The sequence below is a fragment of the Lissotriton helveticus genome, chromosome 4_1 (assembly GCF_964261635.1).
Source record: "Lissotriton helveticus chromosome 4_1, aLisHel1.1, whole genome shotgun sequence".
Classification (NCBI taxonomy): domain Eukaryota; kingdom Metazoa; phylum Chordata; class Amphibia; order Caudata; family Salamandridae; genus Lissotriton; species Lissotriton helveticus.
The window spans coordinates 81396684-81407381 of record NC_136063.1 but is presented as its reverse complement, the minus strand read 5'-3'; the positions used below and the strand labels follow the sequence as shown (position 1 = coordinate 81407381).

The 10698-nt window shown below is 56.5% G+C and overlaps 3 protein-coding genes and 1 long non-coding RNA gene across 4 annotated transcripts; 1 reads left to right on the top strand and 3 right to left on the bottom strand.

The window, feature by feature from the left end:
* Nucleotides 1-1668: 1668 nt before the first annotated feature.
* LOC144826971 (uncharacterized) lies at nt 1669-5805 on the bottom strand. Its single transcript, XR_013609979.1, has 5 exons — nt 3348-5805; nt 2961-3175; nt 2512-2670; nt 1881-2414; nt 1669-1742 (listed from the first exon to the last, which is right to left on the bottom strand). It is a non-coding gene; the product is annotated as an uncharacterized LOC144826971 (long non-coding RNA).
* A 296-nt stretch (nt 5806-6101) lies between these two features.
* Nucleotides 6102-6508, top strand: LOC144826970 (histone H2B 1.2-like). The gene has a single exon (XM_078685434.1). It carries the CDS (start codon nt 6102-6104, stop codon nt 6480-6482), a length of 381 nt encoding a protein of 126 aa, XP_078541560.1. The 3' UTR covers nt 6483-6508.
* An 870-nt stretch (nt 6509-7378) lies between these two features.
* On the bottom strand, nt 7379-7856 carry LOC144826969 (histone H3). The gene has a single exon (XM_078685433.1). It carries the CDS (start codon nt 7839-7841, stop codon nt 7431-7433), a length of 411 nt encoding a protein of 136 aa, XP_078541559.1. The 5' UTR covers nt 7842-7856; the 3' UTR covers nt 7379-7430.
* Nucleotides 7857-8709: 853 nt separating this feature from the next.
* LOC144826968 (histone H1.4-like) lies at nt 8710-9426 on the bottom strand. Its single transcript, XM_078685432.1, has one exon. It carries the CDS (start codon nt 9402-9404, stop codon nt 8760-8762), a length of 645 nt encoding a protein of 214 aa, XP_078541558.1. The 5' UTR covers nt 9405-9426; the 3' UTR covers nt 8710-8759.
* Nucleotides 9427-10698: the final 1272 nt, after the last annotated feature.

Here is a 10698-nt window from a genome sequence, read left to right as displayed (position 1 = left end):
ACTTTATTGGGCATGTGGTGTGTTTTGCTTTAACACCTCAAGCCGGGGGGATAACCTGGAATCTTACCCTGCGCTGAGCTCCATAACCCTGGGTAAAAGGTGTGACTTCATCCCCTTGAAGCTTAACACCACCAAATGTCACAGGTGTCAGTAACATTTGTGCCTGGGGGCTGGAAGTAGGCCCAAGGCCTTGCAGGCCTTTCCTGATACTGTGAAGGGGTGAAATAGACTTTTTTGGGCATGTGGAGTGTTTTGCTTTAACACCTCTAGCCAGGGGGATAACCTGAAATCTTACCCTGCGCTGAGCTCCATAACCCTGGGTAGAAGGTGTGACTTCATCCCCTTGAAGCTTAACACCACCAAATGTCACAGGTATGAGTAACATTGGTGCCTGGAGGCTGGAAGTAGGCCCAAGGCCTTGCATGCCTTTCCTGATACTGTGAAGGGGTGAAATAGACTTTAATGGGCATGTGGAGTGTTTTGCTTTAACACCTCCAGCCAGGGGGATAACCTAAATTCTTACCCTGCGCTGAGCTCCATAACCCTGGGTAGAAAGTGTGACTTCATGCCCTTGAAGCTTAACACCACCAAATGTCACAGGTATCAGTAAAATTGGTGCCTGGGAGCTGGAAGAAGACCCATGGCCTTGCCGGCCTCATCTGACACTGTGAAGGGGTGACATACACTTTATTGGACTTTTGAAGTGTGTTGTTTTCACACCCCCAGCCAGGAGTATAACCCTAAATATTACCCTGCGCGGAGTTCCTTAGCCCTGGGTAGGAGGAGTGACTTTGTACCCTTGAAGCTGCAGGCTTCATAATGTCACAAGTATCACGAAAATAGGTGCCTGGAGGTCGGAAATGTGCCTATGGTCTTGCAGGCCTGGGTCTGATACTGTAAAGGGGTTAGATACAGTGTTGGAATAAATAACTCTTTCGTTTTCCCACCGCCAGCCAGGGATGGAACCTGAAATCTTACCCTGCGCGGGGCTCCATAGCCCAGGCTCGTAGGAGCAACTGTATCCCCTTTGAAGATTAACTCCGCCAAATGTTACAAGTATCCCTATAAGAGGTGTTTGGAGGCTAGGAATGGGCCCACAGCCTTGTGCTGATACTGTAACAGGGGGGTATCTCACCCTGCGCGGAGCTCCATAGCCCTGTGCAGAAATAGACACTTTGTGCCTGCAGGCTAGAAATGGGCTTGGGACACTGAAGGCTAGGATCTGATAATGCAAAGTGCTTTATATACCTTTTGAATGACGTTTATTTTTCTCCGCCTCCAGCCTAAGGGGAAATCCTGAAATATTACCCTAATCTGAGCTCCATAGCCCTATGTAGAAAAAGTGACTTAGTCCCCTAGAACCTAAACATTGAGCAAAATATATATATATTTTGTATAAACAGTTTTAAATGGGTAAATTGTACCCGGATCGGAGCTCCATAAGCCGGGTAGAAAAAGTGACTTTGGCCCCTTGAACCTAGAGTTATTTGAAGAAGAAAAAAAAATTGTATGTGTATATATTTTTTTTTATTTATTTATTTTGGACCACCTTCAGCTTAGGGGGAAAACCTGAAGTTTTACCCGGATCGGAGCTCCACATCCTCGGGTAGAAACAGTGACGTTGTCCCCTTGAACCTCAAGTTAGTTAAAAAAAAAAAAAAAGTTTAGTTTTCTTTTTTTTTTGCCGACCTCCGGCTAAGGGGGAAAACCCGAAATTGTACCCGGATCGGAGCTCCCCAGCCCTGGGTAGAACAAGTGACTTTGTCCCCTTGAACCTAAGGAGACAGTAAAAAAAAAAAGTATATATAGTTTTTTTTGTTTTTTTTGCCGACCTCCAGCTAAGGGGGAAAACCGGAAATGTTACCCGAATCGGAGCTCACCAGCTCTGGGTAGGAAAAGTGACTTTGTCCCCTAGAACCTAAAGAGTTAGTAAAAAAATTTAAAAATGAGAATATATATATATTTTTTTTTTTTGACGACCTCCAGCTAAGGGGGAAATGTGGAAATTGTACCCGAATCAGAGCTCACCAGCCATGGCTAGAAACATGGCTTGAACATAAAGTTAGAAAAAAAGTGTATGTATCGTTTTTTTTTTTTGCCGACCTCCAGCTAAGGGGGAAATGCGGAAATTTTACCCGAATCGGAGCTCACCAGCCCTGGGTAGAAGTGGTGCCCACGTCCCCTTGAACCAAAATGTCCACACACAAAAAAGAAAAATACTGAAACCGCTGTTTAAAGGCCCAGAGGGACCCGTAAACGGACATGGTGGTTCACCACACAATTTCGGATCCCACACCCTCTTCCTATAGGCCTGCATGGGAACCCTACTTTATCGACTATTAAGCCCCAGGGCTTACAGCTCCTGGGTGGAAGACAAAGTTGGAGATAGCACGGCCGTTCCGCCGCCCAGCCATCTGGTCGCCGTAGCTGACTGGGCTATCTGGTCGCCGACCAGATGGCCCAGTGATCTGCGGCGACCAGATGGCCGGGCGGCGAAATGGCCGCGCTAACTCCAACTTTGTCTCCCAGCCAGGCGCTGTAAGCCCCCACTACGTGGGGGGCTTAATAGTCGGTGAACTGCGTGACTCGTGGGGCCCTGAGCCGGGCTAAACCCACCGTAGGTCCCCAGTCCAGGGCTCCATGATGGCAGGCCCCTGGACCGGGCTGAACCTGCCTTATCTCCCCTGTGAAGGACTCCAGGATAACGTGACCCTGGGACGGGCTAAACACCAATTAGGTCCCCAGGCCAGGGCTCCGTGATGGCAGGCCCCTGGACCGGGCTGAACCTACCTTAGGTCCCCAGTCCAGGGCTCCATGATGGCAGGCCCCTGGACCGGGCTGAACCCACCTTCGGTCCCCAGACAAGGGCTCCATGATGGCGGGCCCCTGGGCCGGGCTAAACCCACCGTAGGTCCCCAGTCCAGGGCTCCATGATGGCAGGCCCCTGGACCGGGCTGAACCCACCTTATGTCCCCAGTCCAGGCTCCATTATGGCGGGCCCCTGGGCCGGGCTAAACCTGCCTTATCTCCCCAGTGAAGGGCTCCAGGCTAACGGGACCCTGGGACGGGCTAAACACGCCTTAGGTCCCCAGGCAAGGGCTCCATGATGGCGGGTCCCTGGTCCGGGCTAAACCCACCGTAGGTCCCCAGGCAAGGGCTCCATGATGGCGGGCCACTGGTCCGAGCTAAACCCACCGTAGGTCCCCTGTCAAGGGCTCCATGATGGCGGGCCCCTGGGCCGGGCTAAACCTGCCTTATCTCCCCAGTGAAGGGCTCCAGGATAACGGGACCCTGGGACGGGCTAAGCCCACCATAGGTCCCCAGTCCAGGGCTCCATGATGGCAGGCCCCTGGACCGGGCTGAACCTGCCTTATCTCCCCAGTTAAGGGCTCCATGATGGCAGGCCACTGGACCGGGCTGAACCCACCTTAGGTCCCCAGTCCAGGGCTCCATGATGGCAGGCCCCTGGACCGGGCTGAACCCACTTTAGGTGCCCAGTCCAGGGCTCCGTGATGGCGGGCCCCTGGGCCGGGCTAAACACGCCTTAGGTCCCCAGTTTAGGGCTCCAGGATAACGGGACCCTGGGACGGGCTAAGCCCACCATAGGTCGACAGGCAAGGGCTCCATGATGGCGGGCCCCTGGGCCGGGCTAAACCTGCCTTATCTGGCCAGTGAAGGCTCCAGGCTAACGGAACCCTGGGACGGGCTAAGCCCACCATAGGCCATGATGGCAGGCCCCTGGACCGGGCTGAACCCACCGTAGGTCCCCAGACAAGGGGTACATAATGGCGGGCACCTGGGCCGGTCTAAACACCCCCTTAGTTCCGCAGGGAAGGGTTCCAGCATGGCGGGCTCGTGGGCCGGGCAAAAGCCCCCCATGGTCCCCAGTCCAGGGCTCCAGGATGGCGTGCCCCTGGTCCGGTCTAAACACCCCCTTAGGGACCCAGTCCAGGGCTCCTGGGCCACGGGACAGCGCCCGACATGGTAGGGTGGCACCGGAGCAAATCCCCTCGTATTGGGCTAGCGAGTAGCCGATCCCGGCTCTGCGGCAACAATAGTGCATAGACACAGCTCTCCCATGACATCGTGGTCGGCTCTTAAAAGAGCCTTTGGGTTGGTGTTTTGCGTTATTTTCCGTGGGCAAGTCGAGTGTTTAACCGCCGAATCCGTAGAGGGTGCGGCCCTGGCGCTTCAGGGCATAGACCACATCCATGGCGGTGACGGTCTTCCTCTTGGCGTGCTCGGTGTAGGTGACGGCATCCCGGATCACGTTCTCCAGGAAAACCTTGAGCACCCCGCGGGTCTCCTCGTAGATGAGGCCGGAGATGCGCTTGACTCGCCACGGCGCGCCAGGCGGCGAATGGCCGGCTTGGTGATGCCCTGGATGTTGTCCCGGAGCACCTTGCGGTGCCTCTTGGCGCCGCCTTTGCCGAGCCCCTTCCCTCCTTTGCCGCGTCCAGACATGTTCTCCTCTCGGTGCTGTGAGCAGAAATGAAGTCTCGACCAGCAGCGGCTGCTTATATGGAGGAGCAGCGGACCCGCGCGGGAGCCCTGTGACGATACCCTGTGAGGCGGGAGAGCCCGGCCACGGCCCGCCCTCCGCAGGGAGCGGGGGCTGGAGAGGCCGTTGCCGTTTGAAAAAGAGCGGGCTCCCAGCCCGCCTTTGTTATGGGTTGGCTCAGCAGCTGCCGCCGGTGCGCAGATCACAGTCAAACACACGCAAGCACCTACCTTCCCGGCCCGCCTAAACCTCCCGTTCCTTTCCCCCTCCCAATATGAACAGCCTCGGGCATGTTTTAATGGAGCCCACACACTCACCGACACCACCCCGCTGTGTTTGGCCGCCTGCAACCTAGTAACACTGCCCACATCTCGCTCCCGGCTGGGGCAAGCCTGCACAAGGTGTCCCCCAAAAATGAAAAAAATATACATGTATATATTGATTGAAAAAGAGCGCGCTCCCAGCCCGCCTCTTTGTCAGGGGCTCCCGATCGGGCTCAGCAGCTGCCGCCGGTGCACTGATCACAGTCAAACACGCACACTCCTCCGTTCCAGGCCCCCACTTGTCACCGCGGCCCGCCTAACCCTCGCGTTCGGTGCCCGCTCGGCTGGGGCAAGTCTGCAAAATGTGTCCCTGAATATTCAAATTATACATGTATATACAAAAAAAAAAAAAAAATCAAAAACATTAATATGGTCGGCCTCATGCTAGGCTTTGGGACGGGACAACATTAAAGTGTACGGCCAGAGCTTGGGCATGCCCCCCCTATGAAGCTACGGTGCGGTGCGGGCGCTGCCGCACCTATGAAGCCGCCAGAGTAACACCTCGGCACGGATACGCTCTTTGATGGAGTCTGTGGATGGCCCTGAAAAGAACCTTTGTGTTTAGGGTGTGTTTCCACGGGGGTCTGCGGGCCTTTACTTGCTTGCTTTGCCCTGTGCCTTGTGGCTCTCGGTTTTCTTGGGCAGCAGCACGGCCTGGATGTTGGGCAGGACTCCTCCCTGGGCGATGGTGACTCGGCCCAGCAGCTTGTTCAGCTCCTCGTCGTTGCGGATGGCCAACTGGAGGTGTCTGGGGATGATGCGGGTCTTCTTGTTGTCCCGGGCGGCGTTGCCGGCCAGCTCCAGGATCTCAGCGGTCAGGTACTCCAGCACTGCAGCCAGATAGACGGGGGCACCGGCGCCCACCCTCTCGGCGTAGCTTCCCTTCCGGAGCAGCCTGTGCACACGGCCCACGGGAAACTGGAGCCCGGCTCTGGAAGAGCGTGTCTTGGCCTTGGCGCGGGCCTTTCCTCCCTGCTTTCCTCTTCCAGACATGGCGATCGATCTAGGGTCTCAGTCACACAACAGAGAGAAGAATACTTCTCTTTCTGCTGGACTCGGTAATATAAAGACTTCGAGAGCGTCTGATTGGTTGACAGCTAGGCGCTGACAGTACTTCTCATTGGAGGAGGGCTTAACATAGGAAGTGGGGAGCCTGCCAATGAGAAGAGAGAGCTGGGAAGGAGACTGCTTTGCAGGCCAAGCCCATAAATACAAGTGCCGGGCCCTCCTTCCGTATTTCTTTCGGCTTCACAGCAAGCAGTGAAAGAGCGTCCACCATGCCTGAACCAGCCAAGTCCGCGCCGGCTCCCAAGAAGGGCTCTAAGAAAGCGCTCTCCAAGCCGCCCAAGAAGGACGGGAAGAAGCGCAGGAAAAGCAGGAAGGAAAGCTATGCCATCTACATTTACAAAGTGATGAAGCAGGTGCACCCAGATACCGGCATTTCCTCCAAGGCCATGGGCATCATGAACTCCTTCGTGAACGACATCTTCGAGCGCATCGCTAACGAGTCTTCCAAACTGGCTCTCTACAACTCGCGGCGCACCATCACCTCCCGGGAGATCCAGACTGCAGTCCGCCTTCTGCTGCCCGGAGAGCTGGCCAAGCACGCCGTGTCGGAGGGCACCAAGGCCGTCACCAAGTACACCAGCGCCAAGTAAGGCTTCGAGGCGCATCACCAACAAACACAACGGCTCTTTTAAGGGCCAATCACTTCCTCCTTTTAAGAGCTAATGTGCTTCTGTTATCACTTGAGAAATATGTGTTTTAGAAGGGTAATGTTGAGTGCAGAAAGGCCCGCTCTCACGGGGCTTGCTGCAGACCGAGGGCCGACAGAGCAGGCAACCCGTTTTGCCTCTTTAAATTAACATATTCCTATGAATGAGCCCTCGTTGGGACCAAGTGTCACATAAGCACTGTAACGATGAGGTTAAATAAACCCACTGGGAATTCGCGCATCTGCCCTTGGGCTTATTCTTTTCCATGTATGGGGCGAACAGTGTTTGTGTGAGCCGGTTTAACGTTGTGTTAGTACTTTTAAGACCCTGGGGAACGGCTATAATCCGCCCCGGGGCAAACGTTCCTGAAATCGGACACATGAACCCGATGTACTGGCAGCACAGATGCGCTATAGCGCTGGCTTGTGACCAGCGGATCCCTACACAACCCTCTACCCCCAAATAAGCGCTCTATTAAATGAAGGACACATTTAAGAGGTGTTTGTGCACTGTGAACACGGAGTGCTCCGGTTCCCCCCCAGAGCCGGTATAAGTTGCCCAGTACTCGAGGTACTCTCAGAACCCGACGTACCGGGAGCACAGATGCCCCATAGTGCTGGCTTGTGACCCGCGGATCCCGACCACAACCCTCCACCCAAACAACGCTTTAAAATGAAGGACACATTGGAGAGGTGTTTGTGCACTGTGAACACAGAGTGCTCTGGTTTCTCCAGAGCCGGCGGTATAAGTTGCCCAGTGCTCGAGGTACTCACAGCCCACCCTCCCTAACCTGTAAAACACGTGCCATGACAGATAAGATAAGCTCGTAGGTGACAGGGTGGTGGCCCTTAAAAGAGCCGTTGTGGTGGTTGTTCGGGTCGGTCCGTCGCCTTAGGCCCTCTCGCCTCGGATGCGACGTGCCAGCTGGATGTCCTTGGGCATGATGGTCACCCTCTTGGCGTGGATGGCGCACAGGTTGGTGTCCTCGAAGAGCCCGACCAGGTAGGCCTCGCTGGCCTCCTGCAGGGCCATGACGGCGGAGCTCTGGAAGCGCAGGTCGGTCTTGAAGTCCTGGGCGATCTCCCTCACCAGGCGCTGGAAGGGCAGCTTGCGGATGAGGAGCTCGGTGGACTTCTGGTAGCGGCGGATCTCGCGGAGGGCCACGGTGCCGGGCCGGTAGCGGTGAGGCTTCTTGACGCCGCCGGTGGCAGGCGCGCTCTTGCGGGCAGCCTTGGTGGCCAGCTGCTTGCGGGGCGCTTTGCCGCCGGTGGACTTGCGGGCTGTCTGCTTGGTGCGGGCCATGGCGGGAGCGGTCTCTCTCGGCTAAGGCAAGGAAGAATGGCGTCGACCGGGGAAAGAGCCCTATTTATGTCCTCACAGACGGAGGGCTGCTCTGGTTGGCTGTGGAGACCGCCCCACGTTCGAAAATAGCCCGCGGTGTGCAATGATTGGTTACTGGACTGGAGGCTGCAGCCTAGCTGTCCAATGAGCTGTGGATAAAAGAGAACCCTCCGGTTGGATGATGTAGCCGGAGCCCGCGCCCCGGCCAGCCTTTGTCTCCGTGTCCGTCCATCCACTGGTGGTCCACCCGACCCCGGTCAACCGGGAGAGGAGCCCGAGATGTCATGAGCACGCCGCCCTGGAACACTCCCCGTTACCTGCGCTCGATGGAAAGTTCACAATCGTCTGCTTTATGCAGACACTATGTCGAGTCTGCCCGGGTACAGTGAAAGCACCAACACACACACACACGTTAGCACACGTTTATAATAAACTGAGGTCTCATAACTCCCAGACCCCCTTTTACCCGCCCCATGTCACCCTGGAGCACGCAGTGCCCTGCGCTCCATTTAAAGTTCACAATCGTCTGCTTTATGCATACACTATGTCGAGTCTGCCCGGGTACAGTGAAAGCACCGAGACACAAACACGTAAGTATTGCACATGTACTATGAACGGAGGTCTTATAACTCCCGGACCCCCTTGTTTTCTATGTGATAACGATTTCAATCCACTCAGCACCGAAAGAGCCGTTTTATATGGCCAAGATCACACGCAGCACTCGCCTGTGAAACGGTGCGCTGGGATGTTTTGTGCGGTTTATTTTTGGAAAAGTGGGGCATTGGGTGGGTGCAAAGGTGGGGATGAACACGCTCTCTTCTAGACAGGGTGGTGGCCCTTAAAAGAGCCTTTGTGTTTGCAGTGTCTCGGTGCAAGCCCTTACTTCTTCTTGGGTGCTGCCTTTTTGGGCTTGGCTGCTTTGGGCTTGGCTGCCTTGGGTTTGACTACCTTGGCAGGGCTTTTCTTGGCTACTTTGGGCTTCGCCGCCTTGGCTTTCGCTGGGCTCTTGGCAGCCTTCTTGGCGGGGGCAGCCTTGGGCTTCTTGGGGCTCTTGGCTGCCGCCGGCTTCTTGACCTTCTTCGGGCTCTTCTTGACCCCCGCGGGAGCCTTTTTGGGCTTCTTGGCGGCAGGGGCAGCTTTCTTGGCCGCTGGCTTCTTGGTGGCTGTCTTCTTTGCCGCCTTCTTGCCCACCAGCTGCTTCTTGTTCACCTTGAAGGAGCCGGAGGCCCCGGTGCCCTTCAGCTGGGCTAGGGCGCCTTTGCTGACCAGGCTCTTCAGGGAGACCTTTACACGGCCCTTGTTCTTGTCCGCATCGTAGCCGGCGGCGAGCAGCCCCTTCTTCAGGGCCGACAGGGAGACTCCCTTCCTCTCGGCCGAGGCAGTCACCACCTTCATAATCATGTCGGACACGCTGGGACCGGAAGGCTTCTTGGCCTTGGAGGCCCCCGCAGCTTTCTTCTGCTGCTTCTTCTTGGGGGCGACCTCAGCGGGAGGAGCCGCGGCGACTGGAGCGGTTTCGGCCATTGTAATGCAAGTCTAGGCGCAGGCACTGTCAGAGAGCAGAAATGTACCGCCGGAGCCGAGCCCCGTGCATATATAGGGAGGAGCCAGCCCCTGATTGGTCCCGGGGAGAGAGGGCTGTGCGAGGCGCACTCGGCTCCCTGCTCCCAGCTGACTTTTGTGTTTCCTACCATCGGAATAACTAAGTTTTAAAACACAATCAGTTAAACACACGCTCCCAGGCACACATGAAAAGAAGCCCAGCTTCAGCCCCTTCCCGCGCCCGCCCCCGTTTCAGCTGCCCCCGTCCTCAGAGGCTCGTAATGCGCCGTGAATCTCTGCCCTCCCCCGATGGCTGACGCCCAAGAGCCTGGAATCCCGGGCCTCGGGCCCCTTTTCCCCGGTCCACCCTCGCGCTCCGAGGCCGGGAGCGGCGGCCCGCGGGCGGGAGGGGCCTCCTGCAGGGAGCGGGCCCTGTGGCGGCGCAGTGGGGCTCCGGGGGCCGCGGGGAACGGGTTCTGGAACTGGCCGAAGTAACACAGGGCTCCGCCGGCCGAGCGCGGGGAGTGGAGACAATGCCCGGGGTCCAGGGGGGCCCTCGCCGCGCGCCCGCACCCTCGGCTGTGGCACCCACGAGTCGGGGGCAGCCGGGGGACTTTCACAAGCAGCGGGGCACGGTCCGGGCTCAGGCATCACCAGGGGTGCTGCGCGCTGATAGCTGCACATGGAGGCAGAGGGCATTCACTGCCAAGCGCCGAGCTGGAGGAGACGGGCGCAGACTCAACATCATAAACACACAGTGGCACGGTGAAGGCAGGCGGCCGAGTCAGGCCTGCATGTTTAACGGCACCCAGAGTGAGAGCAGAGGGTGTGAATGCACCTGAAATGGTGACCCCCCCCAGTACCTGCATGGAGGCACTCTGCTGAGCTGCTTTTTTTACAGCTGGAGTTAGGTTTACCACTCAGGTGACGTACCTAGAAGGGAACCGACCTTAACAACGCGGTCAAAATACCGCAGTACATTTAGATCTCTGCATTTACCCCACAAATCGTTTCCACGACTTGCACTGGAGGGCGCTCTACACTAAGGAATAGTGTGATTTACTATTCCAACACCTTCCCTCCCTGGCATAGTAAATCATACTATTCCTAAGTCTAGATCGCCCTCCCGTGCAAGTTGTGGAAAGCGCCTAAAAAAGCAATGTAATGTACCACAATCTAATTCTTACATCATACATCCCACAGTACAGAGTGAGGCCTGTGACTATCACCGTTGTAGTGAGCCTGATTGCTGGCGTGGGGACCACTCCTGAATCAA

What these genes read in the sequence shown, in the direction of transcription:
- LOC144826968 (XM_078685432.1), bottom strand. Translation starts at nt 9,404, where the DNA reads ATGGCCGAAACCGCTCCAGTCGCCGCGGCTCCTCCCGCTGAGGTCGCC.
- LOC144826969 (XM_078685433.1), bottom strand. Translation starts at nt 7,841, where the DNA reads ATGGCCCGCACCAAGCAGACAGCCCGCAAGTCCACCGGCGGCAAAGCG.
- LOC144826970 (XM_078685434.1), top strand. Translation starts at nt 6,102, where the DNA reads ATGCCTGAACCAGCCAAGTCCGCGCCGGCTCCCAAGAAGGGCTCTAAG.